The 25907-nt window shown below is 37.7% G+C and overlaps 1 protein-coding gene across 7 annotated transcripts in view; it reads right to left on the bottom strand.

Moving 5' to 3' along the window:
• Positions 1 to 1802: 1802 nt before the first annotated feature.
• The window catches only part of RUNX1T1 (RUNX1 partner transcriptional co-repressor 1), a 158477-nt gene continuing 134372 nt past the window's right edge, over positions 1803 to 25907 (bottom strand). For 6 of the 7 annotated variants that reach the window (XM_081950838.1, XM_081950836.1, XM_081950837.1 and 3 more), the window contains 3 exons: positions 20710 to 20778; positions 15388 to 15578; positions 1803 to 6377 (listed from right to left, as the gene is read on the bottom strand). In XM_081950838.1, the coding sequence (XP_081806964.1) occupies positions 6102 to 6377; positions 15388 to 15578; positions 20710 to 20778 (536 nt within the window). In that variant the 3' untranslated portion in view covers positions 1803 to 6101. Of the gene's footprint in view, positions 6378 to 10469; positions 12988 to 15387; positions 15579 to 20709; positions 20779 to 25907 lie in introns of those variants that run through there. The other variant, XM_081950842.1, reaches the window with a different exon arrangement.

Consider the following 25907-nt stretch of genomic DNA (forward strand, 5'->3'; position numbering starts at 1 on the left):
CAACCAGGCTGTGTTTGTGGGGATGGGATTTCCCTTTATGTTAAATCATATTTTCTTAAAGCCACAATTGATTGTGGTCTTATATTACACTAAGCTGTTAGTTCAGGGTTAGTTTTCAATGTGTGTATTCATTAAATGTACTTAGGTAAAACTTAGGTAAAGTCCAATTCTATTTTGATTTATGTCAACTAGCCTATCTGTAAATAGGCTAGTTGATTTATCAAGGTTTAACAGTTAAACCTTGTTTATCTTATCAAAGTTGAATGACTCCCCATTGGACTGTACAGAAATAAATTGGTTTTAAATCTGCAAGCACATCTTGACTATCCAGCCATTTTTTTCAAGAATTATTTCCTTGCAAAGGAGGTACAAGTTGGGTGTTAAGATAAAGCCTAAAGAAATGCCAACATCCTCTATAGTTAATAACAATATTTTGAAAATCAGGAGAGTTCCGGGGACACCTTTTCTGATTAACCCATTTTATTTAAAGACATGAGATTTCGGTGAGCTAGAACTTGTTGCCATCTTGGGTGGTTTTGATGCTGTCTACACTAACTCATTTCTTTACCTACAATCTTTAAGAGGTATTTGGTGACATGTTTGACATTAAATAAGAGCAACTGTGGACATGCCTGCTAAGTTCAAATTAGAAGGTCACTCAAATAAAGCTGTGGGGATCTACAGATAGTTTTGACTTACAACCAGATTCTTTGTAAATGTCCCAACGTTATGATGGATTTTCCAAGTCCATTCCAAAGTTCCAATGCTTCTCCCCAAGATTAAGTGACCAAATTTTGGCCACTTGGCAGCCCGAGTTTACATCCAGCATGTGGTTATATGATTTATGGTATTTTTGCCCAAACCTGGCATTTCTGGTTTTTGGCAAAAACATCCAATAGTAAACAATGGATTTGCTTAATGACAGTGGTGTTTGCTTAATGACTGCTGCAAAAAAGATCATAAACTTGGGTCGGCCGCATGGGTGACCTTACTTTACGAATGTCACAACTTAGAACCACAACGGACAGGCTCCATTATGCTCATAAGTCAAAGACTAGCTGTATCTTGAATAGAATAACTTTCTGAACACTTCTGATATCAATGTATGGCTGCTTCTTTTCGTAACTCTTTCAAAGGAGTTGACACACAAATACACACACAAACACGAAACACAACATAGAAAGAATGGAAAAGTATGGATTTTTAACATTTTTTATTACACAGTAAAGAATACAACAATACCTGAATCATACTTTAAAGATTCACAGGTTGACAGACCATACATTACAGTCCAACTAAAGGAAAAAAAAAGGATTAACAGGAAACCACAGTTCAGACATAGTAGACTTAAAAGCTCAAGAGTATGTTGACAAAAGCATGATGCCTAGTATCCCACCCATCGCCCCCCCACCCCAGTGTTAGTCTACCATTAACTTGTGGTACATGTCTGAATTAAGTATTGCACAACAACTTTTTTTCTTTTTCTTTTTCACAATAATGTCGCAGAACCCAAAACAAAAATCCAAAATAAACATAAAACAAAAAGAAAACCAAAGTACTTGAAAACAGAAACAAAAAAAAAAAAAACTGCATTTCAACAGTCTCCAATTTATTTATTTTGTCCTGTCCCTTGAGCAGTTCAGACAACATGGAGTCAACGTTTTCCCCCCTAAATGTTTTCCAGACGTTGGCATGCTTTGCATATAATCCAGCCTTGTACATTTCAAATCCCCAAGACATGCACCGAGACACACACACACACACACACACACCAGGCATACGCACCCCCCACCCCGCACACAATTTTCTTTTAAAAAGGATAACAGAAAGGTTTTATTTTTATTTTTTCCCCCAAAAAAGAAGAGACTGGCAGCCCTGCCACACGCAAACTCGACACACAGTTCCATGACAGAGAAAAAGAGGAAGAGGAGAGGAAGAGACAGATCAGAGGACGCCCTAGTTCTATTAGCGACCACAATTCAGATCTAACCCAATGAAGTTAGCTTTTTATTTTTTTTAAATGTGTTTATTCCTACAAATTATACTCTCGCGTAGCCTGTATAATAAGTGACAAGCAAAAAAGGAAAGTAACAAAAGTTTTTTTTCTTTTTCTTTCTTTCTCTTCTTTAGGTTTATGAGGTCTGCATTGTTACCAAGAAGTGATATGGTTTGCAGCTGTATGAGCTTAACTTTTGGTATCCTGGTTCTTCGGTGCCCATTTGGTTTGACTAGACTAGACCAGTTTTTTTGTTAGCTACTGGTGCAATATACATGCTGTCAGAGGTAGAGTGAAACTTTTTGCCACTGAGGAGACTGTAGCAAAACAGGAGGAGAGGAGGAAGAGGAGGAGACAGAGCTCAGAGTTAGGGGGTAATCTCTCTCTTTTTTTTGTGTATTTGTATTTTTTTTTCACTCCGGGTGCCCTGAATTATAAAGTAATGAGACATACTGTACTAATCCCTCTTTCACACACTTATGTTCAAGAGCAACAGTGTTGTTTCACATACATCATAGCTTCTAGAGACATAGAATTATGAGATAACACCATATATTTATGTGCGTATGTGTGTGTGCATGTTATCTATAAATGCACATCCATACATACACATACATACATATATGTTTTGGATTATTAAACCCTTCATTGCCTAGAGCTCTAGAGGAATGGAGACTCAGTGTCACAAGTAGAATAAGAACCAAAAGAGATCGGAATGAATTTGGGAGCACCATGATCAAGGAGAACCTGTTATGTGCTTTTGATTTCCATGTAAAGCAAGGCAGTTGGCAAGCATCCATGCTTCTGCTATATAAAACCCAGGTTTCTCAATAATGAGGCAACCTAGTTCCACAAACCCCTACAAGTCATATGTTGTCTGTATGGATGCTTTGAATTTGCAGCTTCTCCAGTTTCCAGCATTGTTTCTCAGCAGAAAATGGGACATTTAGTAAAAGTTCCCTTCCTTGTCCCGGACAAAAAGTAAAATTGGGGAAACAGAAAACTCCACCTCAGCTTATACAGACATTGTGTCACACAGGTTACTAAACCTTCCTTATTTGTTGAATAATACTAGTAGGAGAAGTTTCTCTTATCCAGAAAACTCAAAATGTGATTTTAATACTAGTAGTCCTCACCTACCAACTGCAATTGGGACTGGCCGTTCTATTGCTCAGCAACGTGGTCGTAAAGGGGAAAATCGCATGTTTGCAACATACTTATGACAGTTCATAACTTCTGGATGTAGCCATTAAGTCAATAGCAATAGCACTTAGACATATTTACCACCTCACAGTGTTTTACAGCCCTCTCTAAGCGATTTACAGAGTCAGCATATTGCCCCCAACAATGTGGGTCCTCATTTTACCCACCTCGGAAGGATGGAAGGCTGAGTCAACCTTGAGCCTGTTGAGAATCGAACTGCTGGCGGTTGGCAGAATTAGCATTCAATACTGCATTCTAACCATTGCGCCACCCCAGCTCTACAGTTATTAAGAACATCATGTGACTGCAACTTGTGAATTCCTGCTGGCTTCCCCATTGACTTTGCTTTTCAGAAGCCAGCTGGAAAAGTTGACAATGGTGATCATGTGACTGCGGGATGCTGAGACCATTGTGCACTGGTTGCGAATCATGATTGCAGGGACACTGCAGTGGCCGCAACTTCAAGGACCAGTTGTAAGTTTCATTATTCAGTGCCATCATAATCTGAACAGTCATGGAGCAAGTGGTTGGTAAATTAGGACTATCTGTAATAGAGATATTTAAACAAAATGTCTGTAGCCACTGAGCAGCCCTATAACTGAGGGAGTTCTTTGTATCCAGGCCCATCAAATCCACTTTAACTGTATGGCACAGAATAGTTTTCTTTTTTCTTGGAGAAAGCTTGAAATAAAAATATTTAGGAATGCCTTCTACAGTGGCATTCAATAAAGATATTCAAACCAATTTATTGCGTGGCTTACTTGGTAGAAAAGCACATAACCATCTTATGGGTTGTTTACATTTACAAATATTTCTGACCTAGACAATGGACAATGAAGGGTTAAATGACTGTACATTATGCCTTTGCTGAACATGTTTAACCTGCTGATAATTTGGAAAATAGAAACAATGCTTTCAGAACTCAGATTTTGGTCCATCAAATCAGTCTTTGGCTGACTTCCCATTTTTTTGTTTTTTTTTTTGTAATAATACTGTAATATAAACCTGGCATTCAGCAGTGTTAAAGCTGTCAATCTACATCTCAGCATTTGGAGCTCTAATCATCATAATTTCTATTTTGTAAAATCAGAAATACCGTACAACCTTACAGTGATAATGCATGCACTGCTTTTTATTAAAAAAGTATGATAGCCTGTTTTATTTTTATTTTTTTTATAAAATACATATTAATGAATTTTGCAAAAGAAAAAAAAAGAAAACAGAACAAAAAAAAAGGAGGGGAGAGAAAAAATAACCCACCACTATTCTAACCTACAGATAAATTCGGTGAAATGGCTCTAGCATCTTTAAAAAGTTTGCCCCAAAAAAGCATGCCTAGGAGTCATTATGACAGTGCAAAATACATTTATGTACATCCCTCTTAGAAAAACACCAATATTTTAGCATTCCAGGAAGCATGCTAGGTTTCAGAATGTTTTTCCCCCCTATAAGAGAGTGAAATAGCAGCTCCGAAAGATAGCTTTTTTTCCTTTTCTTCAGGAGAAATGAAAAAAGGGGGGGTTATTTTTTTTTCTTTTTCTTTTCTTTTGACCTTCTAGAGAAATATTACTACTACAGACAGATATAAAAGCAGCATAGAAAGTTTCTCACCTACTAGTAATAAAGAAGACTTAAATGTGAGCATAGTTAACTACAATGCATTTTCACATTTGCCCCAACACATTTACAAGGAAAGAAAAAACACAATTGGGAAACCTCACAGGACAGAAGTGCTTTTACACCAAGAGAACTACTATATATTTTTTTTCCTTATTTTTAATTTTTTCTTTCTTTCCAAAATTAAAAACCCAGACAGGATGAGATGGAGAAGAATTTGGATGAGATCTGGAGCTGAAGTCACTGCATCGTCACCATTGCGGATACAAAAACGAACGAGGTGAAACAGACTGGATGGTCTTCCACTGTGGAAGCTTGTAAAAAAAAGTGAAGCAAATTTTGAAGCTTGGTGGTGGTTGTTGTTTTTTTTCCTTTTTGAGAGGGGGAAGGATAGAGGCAGCTGGTTGATATTATAGCTGCCAAAATGCTAATTAACTGCAGGCTGTGTTCTTATTTCTGGTCTAAAAAAAAATACAAAACCAAAACAAAACAGAAAAATAATCCCCACCAAAAAACAAAACAAAGGACAAAAAAGAAGAGGAGATCTTTGTGTGATGGTATTTTTTCCCCTCTTTGCTGCTCTTTTAAATCCTTCATCCCACTGCAATCATCTTCCATTTTTCATTCTGTTGACCTGGCTATTATTATTTCATTCAGAAACAAGAAAAAAAAAAGAACATCTGTGTCTCCTTCCAATCTGCTGCACATCTGTGTGTTTTTGATACGGGTCTTCAGAGTTCAAGTCAGTAACCCATGGACGCTATTCATCTTCTTATTAAAATGTCTGCTGCTTTATCCAATGCTTAAGCCCATGAGGGGGATTTGTTTTCTTTCTTTCTCTCTCTCATTCTCTCTCTCTTTCTCGCAGTTAAAAAAAATCCATTTTTTTTTTTGTTACAAAGAACAATTGTGACTTTATATTATTAGCATTTTTGCTTTCAACAGCAATTAGCAATCTCTTGGTTTGCTGTTTGGTAAAGCATCGTGTTAATGAGGTCACCTAGTTTAAAATCCCAGCTACTGGAAAATAACAGGGAGGAGGTCAAATCTATCAATTGTGTGTATGTTCAATCTTCTCTGTTTCCTAAAGAAAAGATATCTTTGTTATCCAGAATAAGTCATTATGACCCGTTACTGGCCTTCTGGGTTTTGCTGCTACCTCAAGATACAGTATAATTTCTTTTATAATATTGAAATGTGAAAGTTCAGTAGAAACCTTTGAGTATCTGAGGATGAGGATTTTGTTTTGCTTTGTATTTGTCTTTAAGTATTTTAAAGTTCAGTCTTAGCGAGGAGTTGACTCTATGGTGCTTGGAGTTCCAGGGGTGTTTGACCTAGGAGTAGCTGCTGGTGGGGTGTCGATGGGGCTCCCGGCGCCACTATTCGGTGTTGCGGAGGAGCTGACTGCTGGTGTCTCTCCTTGTGGTTGGGCCTGTAGAGTCTGTCCACAGAGGTGGTGATGTTTCTCCCAGTCTTTATGTTGGCAAAACGAGCCGCAGTAACGTGCAGTGTTGCAACCACTGCAGGTTTCACTGGCTTTACGGCCACAGTTCCAGCAACTCTGCATGGAGAGAGAGGGTGAAAAGAACAAAGGATGCAAAAAAAAATTGGTGAGAAATTCTATGGGTAGAATGAACATGAAGCTATCAATTTTGAGAAACTGGGAGGAAAGGAGAAAACTTCAAACCAGCTTTTACTACATAGAGGAATATCCAAAATATCCAAATCTCGGCCATTTGACCTGCCACAGCTAGGATCTCCTTTAGAACATTTGCCATAATAGCACATAAGATTTGGTAACCTGCCACAGGTGTATTTTTATGACTTATAAATCAATTCCACTACAACTGATCCAATTAAAAATAGTGATGGTGGTTAGAAACCATTGACATCTAACCTTTAGAAAGGAAATGCATTGGTTTTAAGAAACTCCTCCTTGAAACCAACAATTTTGGATCTCACCAAACACCCAATCAATGCTCCAGCCATAGTCATTAAATAGGGGAAGTTTTAAGATAGAATTAAGCTTTGAGGCAGGCCTGGCTCAAAATGGTAAGGGAAACACAAAAGCAAATTTTAAAAAATCCAGGTATTGATGCATTATGAACCAAGGTGGATTCTAGTAGATACCTGGACACACCCATACTTTTGTCTTTCTCTTCTCCCAGGATCTTTTTCAACTTCCCTGTTTTTCCCTGGAAGTTATAGTAGTCTACCATTTAAAGAATATTCCAGGCCCAACCCTGCATAACATTCTGAGATCAGAAAAAGTCAGTTAACTGCTGCTACCTGCTATGACTATGATCACATAATAATTGAGTTTTCTGGAGTTTTGTAAAGGCCTTATTGTATTTATGCAACATAGCGAAGATATCAAGATTTAGTTTGATTGCAACAATCCTCAGCATTAGGAAAAAACGATGGGGAAAAAAAACCACCCCAAATTTTCAGAAATTATATTAGTATGTTGGATTTTTCTGATCTCCCTGTATTGATGCACAATCAATAGATTTTCACTGTGGGATAACAAGGAAACAAACAAACATTGTGCTGAAATCTCCTTTTTTTCCCATTCCAAAAGTTGGTGCTTAAGATACTGAAATTCTGTCCTGGTCTATGTTTCATTCCAAAGTACAAGAATTCCTTGTTAAGCACATAGCCAGCTGATGGCATCTTACATTTCTGCTCCCTGCCAAATAGAAAGCCACCAAAAGGATGCCTGCTGCTCCTTTTTCCCTTCAGCTTTATTGTGCCAGATGGATCACTGGAACAAAGCCAGCAGATAAGTGAAATTCCTAAACTACAACAGAAATCCCAATTACCAGGAAGAACAAAGGCCTAAGTCCAAAATACTGTTTTAAGGAAATTAAACATTTAATCGGAGTCAAGTGGCTTCTTTAGAAAACAGTTCTAGTGTAAGATATACTCTCTCTCTCTCTCTCTTTTTGGCACAGGAATGTTTTGGCAGATGCAAGAATATTTAAGTGTCCAGTACTCATACCTCCCCTTCCTCTCTCTTTCTCCTTCATAGATTGAATTCAGATGCAGAATTATATCTAAACTCATACCGCTGAAGTGTGCAGACTAAACCAGGTAATTACAAATGCATGAGCTAAGGGTTAGGTGCTTTTTTTATTGTTTTTGGTATTGGCAGAAATTGTTCCCATCTTTTAAAAACTCTTCTTAAAAGGTGGAATTACTAGCACGGAGAAACAGATGTTTTTAGTGGTTCAATTGCAGGGAACATAGGCTCCTTGTCTGCCATCAGCTGGTTTTGATTCACTATCCATGGTTTCAGGTTCATTCTGAGGATTGGAGGATATAGTTCACTGTAATTTTACAATGATTTCATGGGGAGGGGAATTACGATGAAAAATTATAAATTATAAAAATTATAAAATCACAAACAACATTTCCAATAGATTTTGCTGAGTTTAGTTTGAAGCCCAGTTTTGCAACCCATCAAATATTGCAGCTGTACAACTTGTATTATTTCATTGGAGCCAAAGCAGAAACTTTATGGAAATCTCGGGGAAAGGAGGAGACAGTGCTAGTCATTACTAATCAGTTGTATGTCTCTGAGGAGACTTCCCACATCAACACTCTCTGTTAGAAACCATCACTTGAGTGGATTTAGAATAACAACAATGTTGAAAGTTCTGCACCTAAAATTTCCAGGGTCTCCGGGTAAAGACAGACTCCTTGGCAACTTCAGTTAAAAGGGTCATGGACCAGGAATGGTAAAGAACTTGGCTTGTGAAACTGAAGAGCTACTCCAAAACAGTTTGACAATACTGGGTTGGAGAGACAATTAGGGATATTCTCATGTCCCTCTAACAGTGGCGTAAACATGCCCTGGTAACTGTTTTTACATGGCATAGCCTAGTAACATTTTCTTCATCTCACTGCCAGCCTACAGCTGAGGAAGCCTTAATATTATATTTAGCTGTTTCAATTTTAGTTTTCCCTCTTCTCCTGACATAATTTTAGGAATATCTAGCGTTCTTAATTGATGTGATTGATGACATTGTCAAAACGGGATCTACCCAACATCAATTGGCCGCTTGTGGTTCTGAAGATGCACATCTCCCTTCCTTTTCATTGGGCCCTGCCTCCCCAGCCATTTTCTATTGGGCTATAGAAGCCACATGGCTTCCACAGGGACATCTGCTTGTATAATGCTTGACTCCCCCTCCTCCTTCCATTCAATTGTGCTTGATTCTCAGACACTGCCTGGACAAGTCCCTGCAGTTTTCTTAGCAATAAGGTGGGAATAGAAATCATGGTCTGGCAGATTTTTTAGATTTTTTTTACCCCACCTTTTATTATTTCTGTAATAACTAATAATAACATTGGATAACAAATATATTTTATTGTATGTCTCCCATGCACAGCTACATTAATGGGCAATTGTAAAAAAAAAACCCCACAAGCTTATTGCTATTAGACAATTGGTTTGAAGCCTTGGTGAAAACATATTGGCTATCATCTAGCAGGGCATAGTTATTCAATACTTGGATAAAATTGTGGATTGTAGCTTGAAGCAGTATGAAAAGTAAAAAAATAAAGATATACTAATCCTGTTCTCTTTGACTTCTGTTATATCTCTAGGGGACCAATATTCAGGAAGTGTCTTTGTATGGCAATAAGCGAAAAGAGAGGCATTTCTTGTTCTTCACTAGCTATTTCTCCTAAGGAAGTATTAAGAGTAGTTTAGTGCTCCTGGCAAAAGGTTCTCAAATTTTGACACAGTGGTCAATCAGGGCATTGTGATGGCAAAAATTGTCATGAATTTGCATGCCCTCCTTCTGGGTCTTAAATCATAGTTCTGCCCTCGGTGCTTAAAGATGCTAAATCGGATCTGCAATTATTGTCTCATCGTGTACAGCCTTATAGCTGTCTAAAACAACTGTAATAGTAAACATTTTTTCTTATGCAAAGCCCTGCCTGTATATTGAGGTCTGTGCTGTTGACTGTAGCCTAAACCTCCTTGGATGTGAATATGAGAAACTATAGAGAACAGTGAAATGCTACCTATAAATGTATAGATACCAAGTCCTAGCTATAAACATATGCTTCAATCAATGTTAATAGCACTAAAATGTGCTTAATGTTTGATGGATCTGATATGATTTCTTAAAAACCCTTGATAAACAATGATGTCTGTCTTCCATGGTGCACTTGGAATCAATGCAGGGAGAAAAGGCTTAAGAACAGGAGTGCTCCCATTAAAACCTATTCACAATGTTATTTTGCTTTACCTACTGTATAGTTGCAACTCTGTAGTACTGATTCCAGTCTTTACAATCCTCATTTTTACATCATACACATATACCCAGGACATTCACTTCTGGGGTAACCAATGTTATTCAAAACATGGAAAAGAATAAGAAATAGTAAGTCGAAGAAATTAAAGCCAGGAGATAAGAGAAGTAGTGACAAAAATAAATCCAAGACTGACTTTATAACAATACTGTTCAGTATTCCTCTCCAGACTTTTTTATTACTTCAAATCATAATTAATTGGTTCTGGATTCAGTCCTGAAGCAGAACGAACTGGATTTAGTGAATGCTTGGGGTATGTTTGCATAGCGACATCTATTGCGCTGCCTTTGCTCATGTTTGTATATACCCGAAATGCGAAGAATAAATACCCAAGCTCTGCTGAAACATATTTTTGTTTCATCTTATTATTACAGCATAATCTTAGTTCTGAAAGTGTCTACCACTTCAGCTGATTCCAAATGCTACAATCATATTATTAACCATATTATTAAGAACTGAAGAAGCTTCCTGAATGAGAAGCGAAATGTCTTCAAGAAAAAACAAAGTCCAGTTGCCTTTTGAAAAAGCACCTTTGGGACATATTATCAACCACAAACATTTTTAGAGAGCACCTTTAGTTTCTTGCTAAAAAGGATTCCCTGGCTACTTGGCCTGCTTTTGGTCACAGTTATTACAGCTGTTTATGAGTTACATGCCTTGGTATCAGGCTATTTGAAATATCTTGTTCTCCCCAAAGAGGCTGAGCTTTTACAGACACTGAGAAAATTAAATGCTTTTCAAAAAGACTGCTGTACTGGAGCATCAGAGTATCCTCCAGCCAGCCCACTACCATAAAGCGTAGTCCCAGAGCGGCCACTGCCGGAAGACTCGGCAGCGGATCTCCGTAGTTTGAAAGCCGGTTATGCTGGAGCATGGTGGTAGCGGGGGGGGGGGGGGCAGCAGCGGCGCCCTGGACCAGCCCTGCAGGGAGAGCTGGGCATGGTGAGGCAGGGAGGCATGCAAGCTGGAGGCAGAACAAGTGCTCACGCAACCCCTCTTTCCAACCGGGCAGAGCATCACGTGGCTTAGCGCCTTTGGGATATTACTGGGTCAGTGAGTGGTGCTCTGCCTGCTTTGCCAGGCGGCTGCTCATGAGCGTGGTCACCTCATGGCGCCTTTGTTGTGCTGCTGCGACAGTGTAACACAGCTAGTTGCCCCTGAGGCTGTGCTCTTCGGGCATCCGCTCGCATCCGCTCACAAGAGAAAGCCACCCGGCAACCCCAAACCAATAATCCCCCCCGATAATAAGGCCCAAGCAAAAAGGGGGGGGGGGTCAAAAGAAAATAAGACCCCGTCTTATTTTCGGGGAAACACAGGATATATGCTGGTCTTGTTGTATTCGGGTCTTTTCCCGTGTAAAATTGAGATTGTTTTGGCAACGTTTTGGCGAGGTCCCACTCGCCATCTTCAGGCTGGTGTTTTTCTGCTTCGTGAGGATGGCGAGTGGGACCTCGCTGAAACGTTGCCAAGACAATCTCAATCTTATATGGGATATATATGTGAAGTGGGTTGTCCTAAGGGAGGGAGGGAGAGAGAGAGAGAGAGAGAGAGAAAGAGAGAGAGAGACCCCAACGGTCCAAAGTTATGAAATAGTTTCTTTGAGGTGGCACAGCGTTTAGAGTGCAGCACTGCAGGCTATTTCAGCTGACTGCTAGCTGCAATTTGGCAGCTCGAATCGCACCAGGCTCAAGGTTGACTGAGCCTTCCATCCTTCCGAGGTGGGTAAAATGAGGATCCAGATTGTTGGGGGCAATATGCTGACTCTGTAAACCGCTTAGAGAGGGCTGTAAAAGCACTAAGAAGTGGTATATAAGTCTAAGTGCTATTGCTATTGACTGAAGGTGAATTACAATTACAAAATCTTAACCACTATATTCCCCTTGGGTTATCTTTGCATAACAAAATATACATTATATCTATACCTCCCTCTCTGTCTCGAGATAGGATAATAATTCAGCTTTCCCTGACCTTGACCTCTCTAGAACTATTTAGTCTGCATTTCCCTGATGTCTCTATTGGCTGGAAATTCTGGAATTTTATTTTCAACATATTGGAATGGTTGTGACCGTTTAAAGATCACATTCGCAAACAAACTGCCTTGGCATAAGTGAAGTACATAATGCCAATACATTTTAATTTATATCAAATTTAATTCTGCAGAAGATTTGCTAAGAATGACATTTCTCTTTCATACATATACACACAAACAGACACACATTTATTCTTAAGTTGTTGTTTTTTAAAGGAAACTTTCAGATGTTGTAAATCAATTCCTTATGTTTCTTCTTCATTCATCTGCTACACATTAAGTTGAAACTCTGGGCATCTAGTCATTACCCAATAGCCTTTCATCTTTGGTGATGCCTGGGACCAATTAAAATCTTACTCTCCCTTAAGTAATGGATGTGTATTGCTCCATTCTGTAGATTTTGCCTGTGATTTTTGCCACTTCTTTCAGGATGGAGCAAGGACTAATTGGGATTTTTGCACCTAAATCACTCTAGATGTTACCAACTTACTAAACACATTAAATATCGTGCTTAGAATAATTAAAAGCCTGTAAATATTTCAAAATAGATCAACCATGTGAAATATTTCATATAACTTTAAAATGCTACATTAAGATATTATCTTACAAATATCTTAATTTAGTATTGAAATATTATTGAAAACTACACTCACAAAAATGTTGGTACATGTAAAAAGATATGATAAAAAGAAAGACCATAAACAAATTCTCCCATCAATGTTAAGCTGAAAGAAATTATACTTAGCATCTGTTTATTGGGGGGGCAGGTTTAATCAAGACTTCCCTTTCCGCATGGATTTTAACATTTCTTTTTTCTCTGAAAGACACAAGAATTCATTTTATCCAAAACACTTTAGGATTTGCAACAGAATATATGATCCTCCCTCCGTATCCTTACTTCCTGTTATATATGGTGCCATATGTGCCCCACAAAAGCTTTCACGGACATCTTCCAGCCTAAACTAAGGCTTATCATCATTGTCCCTAATTTACTCTTTGTTGCTCTTTGAATCTGTTTTCTTCTGCCAGATGCTCTTTTCCCACCATTCCCTTTACAGAAAATCCTGCAGTTGAAGTAATAGATTCCAGTTCAGAAAAGGAACTCACCAATCTGATAACATCTTTTGTTTGCATTCTAAAAACCTCATTCTTCATTGATCATATAAGTATAGTAAAAGTCCTATCTTTAGGACTTTTATTATACTTATATAAAATGATGTATTTTCTGCTGAAATATGTGTCCTTTCTATTGGTAGGAAAGTATTTGAAATGCAATCTGTTTTTGAAATTGTTTTAACTATTACAGACAATTTAAATATACCTCAAAACTAGTTAGAAATCACCAATATAAGATTATCAGACTTCTAATAATATTTATTTATCAAGTGATGTTTTTTCCCCAATGTTAATGTAACTGTGGCCAAAAGATAACATCCCCTCCCCATTCTTTTATTATTCATCATGCCTATGAATATGTCCATCCTATCTACATTATGGAGGAATAAGCATGTAATCACAAAATGAAATATTGAAATTTAGAGTAGCATTTGCAGTGACTGTATTTTAACCCACCGGAATACATGAAATCAGAAGAAAAACATGAGCTCAATAAATATGTTCTAAATTTTTAAAACTATTTTAATATTTGCATTGGAGAAGTCAATATAGCCTTACTTCAAAACCCTGTTCCATTGACTTAGTGGGAATTACTTCCATACTAAGTGAGCACAAACATTGCAATCTCAGGCTGACATAATGACAATGGATAACTTTATCTTAATGTACAATTTATAGTTTGCATTTTTTTCTTCCATCATATCTGATTCTCAGAAATTATCTGGAAAATCCCTGAAGTCCCCTTGGCAAGTTTTTTTTCAAAAGTAGTTTGAATGGTCTCCTTAGGGCTGAGAAAAAGCGAGTGGTTACCCAGCTGATTTCATGCCCAATGCAGAACTAGAACCCAGAGTCTTCTGGTTTTTAGCCTAATAATGCCTTAACTGCTACAACAAATTGGGCCAAATTTTGAATAATATAGATTCAAAGTTCACCCCAGTGAATAGAATGTAAAGTACAAGAGTTAGGAGATATCTCTGTCAATCATAACAAACAAAGGAATGTTTTGGCTTGTTATATGGCAACTCATATGAACCTACGGAATCAAAGGCTGTGTAAAAATACTTAATTTTAGAAATGGCTGGCTACTGCCTTCTTCCTGGGACTGAGAGAGAATGACTGGCCCAAAATAACAAAATTCACTTTTGTGCCTAAGAGAGTATTAGAACTGAGGTCTCCCTACTCCAAGCCCAGTTCTTAAACCTCTAAACCAAATTGGCTCTGAGCTTTAAACATATTCAAAAAATAAAATCAATCAGATTTATTACTGCAACATTATCTAATCCTGAGGTCTCAAACTCAAGGCCCAGGGGCCGGATCCGGCCCATGGGTTGCTTAGATCTGTCCTACAGAGCTGTCCGGGAAACAGCAAAGGACTGGCCCACAGTGCCTCTGCCAGCAAAAAACGGTCCTCGAGCTCAGTTTTTAGTTGCGATGGCATCCTACAACCTTATGCCAATGAAAACGGAACTCAGGAGGCTGCATGTGGCCCTCCCAAGCGTTGTTTTCACTGGCAGAGGGTTGGACGATGCCATCGCAGCCAAAAATGGAGCTTAAGTTTTCACTGGCAGAGCGCTCAGGCCACCACAGGCACCCCCAACATGAGTGATGTCAAGATGGCTATGCCCCCCCCCCCGAGGTCAAACACAACCGTGATGCGGCCCTCAAGGAAATCAAGCTTGATTGATTTCATTGGTACCCCTGATACATCTGTCAAGGAGGATAATATACAAAGGAACTCTCCATTTGGAAATCCTGTCAGCCCTGTCTTCTCTGCTTTCCTTTCTTTTTCTATGCTAGCCAAAGTCAAAAGAGGGTGAAGAAGAAAATAAGAAAACCAAGAATGGTTAAAGCTCTGCATTTACTTTATACACATGAATGCTGGGATGTGTAGTTTTTTAAAGTTTCTCAATGTTCAGGAGGAATCCTCCTCCTCCTCCTCCTTCTCTTTCTTCTATAGACTAGAAAGTTCCTGATAATTTATGGATTTGCTAAAACTTCCAATTGTCAATTCTGATAAATGTATTATTTACTTTTTACTTATTACTGTGTCTATACTTTTTGGACACAGATATGGCCTTATTCTTCACCATGAAATTCTCACCTCACTAGAATCCTCTTGCTGATTGATCACACTTAATGCATCCTCTGCAGCCTGTCGCTTGGCCTCTGCCACTGTGCGCTCCATTTTAGCTCTCTCCGAAGTAATCATATCATGGGCTTTCCGTTCTGCCTCTGACACTGCCTTCTGCAACTCGGTCATTGCTTGTCGTTTTACTTCATTGACTGCTTCCTCTGTAAACAAAATAAGAAATTTGTCTTGGTTCAGCAGGAGCAAGATCAAAAGACAACTGATTTTTATGCACAAAAGTAGTTAGATTATGGAAGCTACTGATCTATATATAATGTCAATATTCTATATTTGCGTAAATGTCCTTAGATTCCAAGAATAAAATACAGGTAAAGGTTCCCCGGCACATGCACGCTAGTTGTTCCCAACTCTAGGGGAGTTTCTTATCTCTGTTTCTAAGCCAAAGACCCAGCGTTGTTCGAAGATGTCTCCCTGGTCATGTGGCTAGAATGACTAAATGCTGAAGGCGCACGGAGCACTGTTACCTTCCCACCAAAGTGATTCCTATTTTTCTACTTGTACTTTTTACGTGCTTTCAAACTGTTAGATTGGCAGAAGCTGGGACAAGTAATGGGAGCTCACTCTTTTACGCAGCACTAGGGATTCAAATCTCTTAATTGCAGACCTTCTGATTGACAAGTTTAGCATCTTACCCATTGAGCCACTGCGTCCCTTAAAGAGTACATGATACCAGCTACTAAAAAATAGAACATATTTCCATTTTTCTAATATAGTGGGGTCCCAAGGGAGGTGTTCTATGCTGTAGATGGTATCAGAGGGGTAATATTCACAAAACTATCATAATAAATTTTGATGCACAAATCTTTGCTTCAGAAATGCAGATCTATAACTACTATGAAAAGAGGACATATTAATTACTGGGAGGAACAGAGAAATAGAAAATGACTAATTAACCCTAACATAAACCCCAGGGAATAAAATAACACAGAAATGGTACAAAAACTTCATAGAAATTTAGGTAAATACATAACAGGTTGTTTTAGAAATTTCCTCTAACTCTGATTTCAGATACAGTACTTGTATCGCAGAAGCTTGATAGAACAAAACTGGCACAAGTCCAGATTTCACGGTTAAAACAGTTTTTATGGGACTTTGATGGTGGTTGAACTCCATGGTGTTAATGGTCTTTTTCAAATATCTTTCTAGAAATCAGTGAACAATGCAGAGAGAGTTACTATGTCTTCCATTTAAATTAGCTAGTAAAAATTACCATAATGCGATATTCTTTTTCACAGTGTATAACATGATTTGTCGTCAATGAGCTGACTGGGTTTTGTTTGATGCAAGAGAAGTGGAAGATTTCATGTATTCAACTGGCAACTAAAACAAGTGATTTTTTAAAAAAATAACACTAACTACTCTAATTAACAAGGAAACTATCCTCCCTCTGATTTAGTGTATCTAATTTTCATCTTTATTCAAAGCAAAATGACAATGATTAATTGAAAATTTAATAAGCACTAATTATTAACTTGGCAAATGTAGTACCAATTAACACTCTATTAAAACTAATTATGACATGTTTCATTCAAGTATTTGCACTTAATTGTTTCACCCACTTAAGAAGCACCTTAATTAAATGTTCTGTTTAATTAAAAACATAAGATTTCTAATAAAAATGTTTAAGTGTAAAATAAAAATATTTGAGTTACAAAAGCTCAGTGGTTATCGTAAGATGTACATTATTTTCCAGTACTATAAATTTAGTTCTCCTTATCTGATGCCATCCTATTCTTAAATTCATCTGAAACCTTAGGAATTCTTATTAGAGATTAAGTCTCAATAGATTCAATGAGACTTACTTGTATGAAGATAAGCATATAACTGTGCTCTCATTAACTGCATAGAATAGATTGAGATCCTTGGACCTGCGTTGGGTATGCTTAATTCTTTTGACTGAAGAGTATCAAAACTTCCATCTCATCATCAACTGCATTTGAAACTTGTCTTTGTGTCAATAGAAGTCTGATTTTATATGTGATATTGGCAAATTAAATTCTAAACATTAAATTCTACTTGGATACCTGACATAATTTACGTAAGTCTTTTAAATCCTGGCTACATTCTTGAATAAGAAAGCTTTTGTTTTATGAGAACAATATCATTGGAAAAAGATCTATCATCTATCTATCTATCATCTATCTATCTATCTATCTATCTATCTATCTATCTATCTATCTATCTATCTATCATCTATCTATCTATCTATCTATCTATCTATCTATCTATCTATCTATCTATCTATCATCTATCTATCTATCTATCTATCATCCATCCATCCATCCATCCATCTATTCAGGGGTGGGCTTCAAAAATTTAAGTAATGGGTTCTCTGTCTGGTTACTAGATGGGCATGGCCATGGTGGGTGTGGCCTAGTTGGCCTTCTCCACCACAGGGGGGGGGGGCAGGCATTTTCGCATTCCCCATTCTCTGGAGGCTTTCCTTGAGCCTCTGGGATGGTGAAAACTGCCTCTGAAGGCCCTCCGGAGGCCAGAAATGACTCCGTTTCTGGCCTTCCAGAACTTCCAGGAGGCCCATTCCCCCCCCCCCATCCCAAGCCTTTGCACAAGCCCTCCGCTTATCTTGCATCCAAAATGGGCTGCATGGAGACTCTTGGGAGGGGCAAGGTGGGCAGGACAGCCATGGGTGGGATTTGGAGGTTCTCCAAACTGGCCATAACGTAAGCTATAGGTGTTTCTGAACCCAAACGAACCTGTAGCAACCCACCCCTCTATCTATCTATCTATCATCTATCTATCTATCTATCTATCTATCTATCAATCAATCAATCATCTAGGCAATAGAACTATCACTTCTAGAAAGCTGGGAATGTAAGACATTTCAGTGACCAATTTGGATAAATATTTATCAGCTTAATAAACCCAAACATTAACATATTTTCTGTAGTAGCATGTAGGCAGTTCTACTACATTAGTGTGTCTGAAGGCAATACAATATATTCAATCAATAAAGCTGTTCATATTCGGAGTAGGAAATGACCAAATGTAGAACATTTCTTGGTGAAGTATAAGGGGCAGATGCCTTCTCTTTCTTTATTTTCTCACTCTAAAAATGTTTTTCCCCACTGTTGTTTATTCACTGAAGTAACCTAATCTATAGGAATGTGTGGAAAAATTATTTTTAAAAATTGGAGTAAGTTTTTGGAACTATAATTCTCTATTAGCGTTAATGAAAAGTATTGATCTGTCTGATAATTCCAAATAGTTATCATGCACTACATGTGGCACCTTCTGTGTCTGGAACACATGGTTATTAATATCTCACCCTCTTTTAAAACATGTGAAGATAAATATTGATATTGTGCCTAGAGAGGAAAAATGCTAAGTTTATGAAACTTAAAATATGTCTTCACTTTACCCTCCCATAAATATTTGGAGGCTATGCAAGTCAAGATTCATTTATTTTGTATATTCAAGGTGAATTACTATTCTGTGTAAGTGGCAACAGGACAATAATTTTTGCTTACGATCAAAGCTGCAGCTTGACTAATTGCATATGCAAATAAGGCAATTTATATTTAAATTATGCATTCCTATTCTAGTCCCATCGGCATACAAAGATCAGCAAAGAGAATTGGTAGGACATTTGCAAGATGTTTGAATATTTATTACCAACTGCAAACATTTTCAGATCCCTTGAAAAAGTAATACATGAAGACAAACCCACAAATGAAAATCATATTATTGTCTTTACAAACGTTTTTAAAAAGAAGAAATGAACTTGATTACAAGCTCTTTTATGTGTAATTACCAACCACATTATTATTTTATAATATTTTGTGTAACCTGAAAAAATTGCAAATATTAGTGCTTACCCATGGAGCCTAGAGTTTTATAAGCATACGGTATTGCAAAACATTACCGAAGCAGTAATAATTAATATCAATTAATATTTATTAGAAATCAACCAACATATAACCCTAGGGTCTGTTTATTGTGGTTCTGAACCCAAACTTCAGCTGAACATGCAAGATATGTCTTAAAAATAGGGTAACGGCCTAATAAAAGGGACATTTGTGGAAATTTTTGTGCTTGCATGTAGAAAGAGCACAGGAAATATCCAACACAAAAGTAGAAATGGGGAGATATTCTAAAGTTTCCTTTGGCCCGGCCAAAAAAATAAATTCTTTTCATTCACAAAAACCCAGAAACAATTTCACGCAGTGGTGGGATTCAAAATTTTTTACTGCTGGTTTTGTGGGCATGGCTTTGTGGGCATGGCAAGGGAAGGATACTGCAAAATCCCCATTCCCTGCCCACTCTCAAAATTTCTGCTACCAGTTCTCCAGAACCTGTCAGAACTGGCTGAATACTACCTCTGATTTCATGTCTTGATCCATTCAACAATAAGAAAATGAGAAATCTCTTCCTTGCAATCAGTTCTACCAAACAACTTCCCAATCCTTGCCTTTGTTTAGTACAAAGGAGAGATACTGTCAGTAGTTCAAGTAACAAGAAGAAATCATAAGGAAGAAACAAAAAAAAAGGGGGGGGGACTCTTTTTGCTTTTGTAACTCCCAATCCCAAAAGCCATTCCTCATCTCTGTAGAAAGAGATAGAAAAATAAGGGGGGAAAATCCCTCTTCCTACTCATTGCTATACTCATACTTGTATGATAGTAAATAATGAGAAGAATAGTATGGGAAATGTTTGGGGATGTGGCTGATCAACAATAACTAATGAAAAGATGAGAATACTTGTCTGATCCAGGTCATGGAATTTAAAAAAAATCATCCCCCAAATTTAATTTCTCAACTTTATCAGCATCAGTAAGACAAACAATTTACCAGGCTAGATTTTCTTTGGATTTAGCCAATGGATTCAACTGCAGTCAGGCAAATACAAATATTTATTTATAGCTTAGGCTTTACACAAAGTCTATATGTGAAAAAAATGATGTAGATCTCCTCATACAACACAATGGCTTTATTAGTATATATTGCCTGCCAACCATTAGAATAATGACGTATAAAAATCATTAGATTTAGACTTCTCCAGAAGGATAGGTAATATAATCTGGGTATCTTTCTTATTTTAGAGTTATATTGATATCACCTTATCTTCTGACATAGATGCTGGTGTAATTAAAATTATTTTGTGTTCTGATCCATTCCAGCTAAGCATTATGAATTAAAACTGGTTTATTAGCAATGCCTTTATTATTTCTTGGTTTTTAAAATTCCTATTATCAAAGCATTCACAAATACACACAGCTGCCAAACTGTTATGCTCATGTTTTTAAACAATTCTTACCAGCTTTCTTCCAGATCTCCTCTGGCACATATCCAGAAGCAGGCCTGTGAAGGAATTCCCGATGTGAGTCTATAAGAACCAGGGAGAGAATAAGAGAAATAAAACAGTATATTTTAAATCTGGTTAAACAGATTTTTTTTAAAAAAATTCAATCAAGGCATTAAAAGTATAACCTTGATTAAAAATGAAGAGAGCAATGCTTTTATTTCAAAATTCCTTATGAAACACTTGAAATAAATCCTACCAAATGAATCTGATATAATTGTGTTCTTCTCCAATATCCACATATACTCTGAGTGTGTGTGTGTATACATACATACATACATACATACATACATACATATACACATACATACATACATACACATCCATCCATCCATCCATACTAATATTAATTACGGAAATGTACCCTAAATTGCATTATTGCAACTTAATAACAGAAAACATTGTTTTTCTTTAATGTACTTCATAATGGATTACTGGGTCCCACTGTAAGATATAGGAAGGCAATTTGTGACCACAAACTACAAATGGCAGGCAAGATGTCTCAGTCTAGAAAACGAGGGAAAACTAATTATAATGGCAACTCTTTCGTTTAGGATTGTGGCAAACAAATTGAACATCTGTGGGATTGCCTCAACAGTTGTTCTCTAGTAAAGAAATAATTTACTGTTGGTTAGTGGTGGTATTCCAAACCTTTTCCTACTGGTTCTATGAGAGCGCGCTTTGCACACGGGTGCAGCTCTCAAAGACCGCCCTCGGTGTCAGCGCTGGTGAGCTGAGCTGTTTTTTAGCCCAGCTGAGGCGCAGCAATCCGCTCTGCTGTGCGAATCAGCTAAAAAAACAGGGGAATATTGGAGAGGGAATGACAGGAACAGAACAGCGGGGCCAACCAGAGGTGGTATTCGCCGGTTCTCCGAACTACTCAAAATTTCCGCTATCAGTTCGCTTGAACCAGTCTGAACCGGCTGAATACCATCTCTAGCTAGTATAAAAGAAATTTGCTTTGTGAGTGGTGAACCTTAGGATAAGACTTGCTGCCAATGTAACAACTGTCCCTGACAGGGCTGTTTGCAGGATCAGAACCACAGAAAACATGCCTAGCCTTTCTGTATATCAAGGCTGCACCATCCAATCTGTGGGTATGAAATGTTTATTGTTCTTTAGGAAAAGAGCTGCTGCAAACAATTGCCCTTGGTATTTGTAGGACAAGGAGTACTGAAGACTTGTCTAGGTGGAACATCTTTGTATAAAGATTGAATGGCCAGTTCCCTGACTTTCAAAGGATTATTGCCCATTTCAGGCTTCTGGACAAGAACTTGGTGGGTGGGTAATTCTCAGACGCTACTCTTAATACAGCTTGACTAAGTCCCTAGGTTCAAATTCACTGAAGCTCCTCAGACGCAACAGTATAGTAGATAGGAATCTTTCTTGCATAGTAGATGTAAACGCTTAAAATGGTTGATTGCTTTTTGTTAGAATAAAGAGGTACCATAATTCTTTATTTTACCATTGCATATAATTTGGCAATCCTTCAAGATGGATCAGACCAGGAAACTGACTCAACAAGTTTCAATTGAACTCTAGTTTATTAGTAACAGAATCTTGAAAGCCTGGTTGCATTTTCTCTCCCCTCCCTCTTATATTCCAGGAAGTTAGAGTGGAGCCAATTTGAGTTTCCTCCTCATGTTTTGCTTCCCAATGTTAAGCATGTTTTTGTAACCCTTTTTGCATACTTTTTCCCAGGTCATCTCCGTATTTCTCTACAGGAAACTTCTTTTTCCTGCTTTTCCCAGTTGCTCTGGCCTGTGGCTCAGTTTTAGACTGAGTGAATTGTTGATATAACTGACAAGTCTGCCCTGAGAAATTCTAGCTCTCAACCTAAATTTTGCTCCCTGAGGTGATGACTTTGCCATTCGTAGACTTGCTGATAAGGGAGTCACCCTTAAAGTGGTTCTTTTGATACCCCTTAAGGCGGAGAACTCTATTTTCATTACAAATATTGGAGAAGAGCTGGGATTACAATTGGGACAAGTTATCAAATGTTGCTGGCCTAACTAAATTATGGTTTTCTGGAATGAGATGATCAGGGATTTTGAAAAGAGTGAGGACTGAAGAAAACCAAATTTTAAATAGTAACTGGTAAGGAATTGCAATTTGGTTGTTACAATTAATGGAAAGTTTATGGGTTTAGAGATCTCTGTTATGATCTACTTTCTGATGAGCTGAAATTGTTTTCTGGATTCAGTTTTGGCATCTCCTTTTGAGACAATACCGTATGTATCTTATTATTATATTACAATCTTATGTATCTAATCTGGAGTAAGAGATTCCTGCGCCGAACAGGGAATTGGATATTATGATCCAACTCTGGATTTTAAATTGTCCTTGACTCCTTAACTGAAATACTTTAGCTTGTCTCTTTTGTTCAGTGCTCTTTATCTTTTGCCCTTATAACAAATTATAATGTCTGCTCCTTGCAGTTTTGTTTATGGGTGCTTTCTTGGCTGCTTTTGGGCTATTCTGATTTAGATTTGGAAATTTGTGGAAGACTTATTTTCTTTTATCCCTTGTGGTTGGCAGCCCTCAGGCATAAAGGTTAAAGGACAAGAAGGATGTAATCAGGACCGACGTGTTCTTGTGGTGAAAGCTCATGTCCTGAATGTATCCTGGTTATTCTTGGGAGATACATTATTTTCTGCAGCCTTTTTCAGTCTATGCTTGTAGCTTGAAACTGTCGCTCCATCTGGATTCTATCAAACATGCATTTAATGCTATGTTCTATTTCAGTGAAAGGCAGATGTTTATGTTTTATTTCTTATCTTTTTCAATCCTTTAGTAATCTTTTCTATAACTTGCATCTCTCTCTATCCCTCTGTTTTGTAGTTACTAATGTCTTCTTTAGGCAAATCTGTTCTTCAGCAGAAAGGAATACTTTTCTTGTGTATGTTCAAGGTTAACAATATCCATCATTCTTTTTTGGACTGATCACAAATAGTGCCACATCACGATAGGAATTGTCATCATAATCACTGTTAATAATATGCACCGTTTTAAGGGCCATATTTTGGAGAGGTGTGTACCGCACTATATATACATACACTTATGGGCGGGCTCCCTTCCTCTGATTTGTGGAAATTGAGTGGAATAGTAATCCCAATGTGCAGTCTGCACACCTTTTCATCTATAGTTATTTGAAACAAGACTTCATAAACTTAATCCTGAATAAACCCTATCATAAGGGATTTATAAACCTAGGGGACTGGAGGCTAAAACATATGAGGAACAGTTGCAGGCACTGGGTATGTCTAGTTTAATGAAAAGTAGGACTAGGGGGACAGGATAGCAGCGTTCCAATATCTCAGGGGTTGCCATAAAGAAGAGGGAGTCAAACTATTTTCCAAAGCACCTGACGACAGGACAGGAAGCAATGGGTGGAAACTAATCAAGGAGAGAAGCAATCTAGAACTAAGGATAAATTTCGTGACAGAAAAAATAATCAGTGGAACAACCTGCGTCTAGAACAGGCCTGTCAAACTGGCAGCCCATGGGCTGCATACATCACATGCAGGCCACGCCCAGCTCTGCAAAGGCAAAAAACATCACAATATGTCACGTGACACGATCCAGTTTGATACCCATGCTCCAGAAGTTGTGAGTGCTCTGGGAGGCTTTTAAGAAGAAACAGTGTGAAATGGTGTTGCATTTCCTACTTGAGCAAAGATTTAATTTAGAAGACATTCAAGGTCAACAACAGAGAACAACTCTGTTGTTCTAAGTTTTTCTATATTGTTAATCAGTATATACTTAATAAAATGACCTTTGTCTCTCGTCTTGCTGAATATTCATGAATATTCTGCAACTGTGTTCAACACTTGGACCTATTTCCTAAGTGGTGATTAAAACTACATCTGAAAGGCAGTTGTCAGAAATAATTAAATTTATTCCTACACAAAACAGGCCCACATAAGATTGCCAAGTTAGCAGTGGTTAAGGATTTCATTTTGACCATGATGATCAACGACCTCTCCTGTTATTTGGACTGAATCATTCAGCAGGACATATACTAGATTTCATATTCAGTTTGAGATGTTCATGAGAAAATAGAGGGGCTGGTTGTAACTCTGCTATTATACAGTCAGTTTGATGCTGGTGGCTGTAATAGGCTTTTACGGGGGATGGGAGGATTGGTTAAAGATCAGACAAGAGAATCCACTCAAAATGCTATATCCAGATGATTCCTGAATGCACTTGTGGGCTTGTATCTCTTATCTGTTAGCAATACTCACTGAAATCTTGGCAAATCTGTGCAACATGAAAATATGCCACGTAAGGGTAGTCCTTGACTTACAACCATTTGTTTAGTGACTGTTCAAAATTACAACTGAAAATTACAGTGAAAAGAGATTTACAACCAGCCTCCATACTTTTGACTGTCGTAGCATCCCCACAGTCATGTCATAAAAATTTTGGATGCTTGGCAATTAATTTGTATTTATGATGGGCCTGGGGCCAAGTGATCATTTGTGACCTTCCCAACTGACTTCTGGAAAGAAAAGTAAATGGGGGAAGCCAGATTTGCCTAACAATCTGCAGTGATTAGCTTAAAGATCATAAAATTGGATATGATTCACTTAACAAACATCCTGTTTAGCAACAGAAATTCTGGTCCCAATTGTGGTCCTAAGTCGAGGACAATTGGTATCTGAAATTACTGCTTCTAAGCCCTCTTTTCCTTGAAGCAAGCATCTTTGTTTACAAACTCTACAGGCCAAAGGAAGCTGGTGACACTGGAAACATCAATAAAGTGCTATTTAGAGTTTGAAATTTATGCATAAAATTTACTACTGGTTCTGTGGGCGTGGATTGGTGGGCATGGCATGGCTTGGTGGGTGTGGCAGAGGAAGGTTACTGTAAAATCTCCATTCCTTCCCCACTCTGCTTTAAAAATGTTTTTTAAATGATCCAGGACATTGAACCTGTATGACAAAATGAAACTAAATTCGATGTAAAGAAAGTAACACAAATTATGAAAAACAAAACAAAACCATAACAAAACATTTTAATGCTTGCTCTTATAAAATATTAAAATCCATAACTAGATTTTGAAATCAATGAAACTATGCTGAGTATCCTTTGAATGCTACAAGAAAGGTAACATACTAGGAATTATACTAGGAATTATGGAACCCTATAAT

The sequence above is a fragment of the Natrix helvetica genome (genome assembly GCF_964273705.1).
Source record: "Natrix helvetica genome assembly, chromosome: 4".
Taxonomy (NCBI): Eukaryota; Metazoa; Chordata; class Lepidosauria; order Squamata; family Natricidae; genus Natrix; species Natrix helvetica.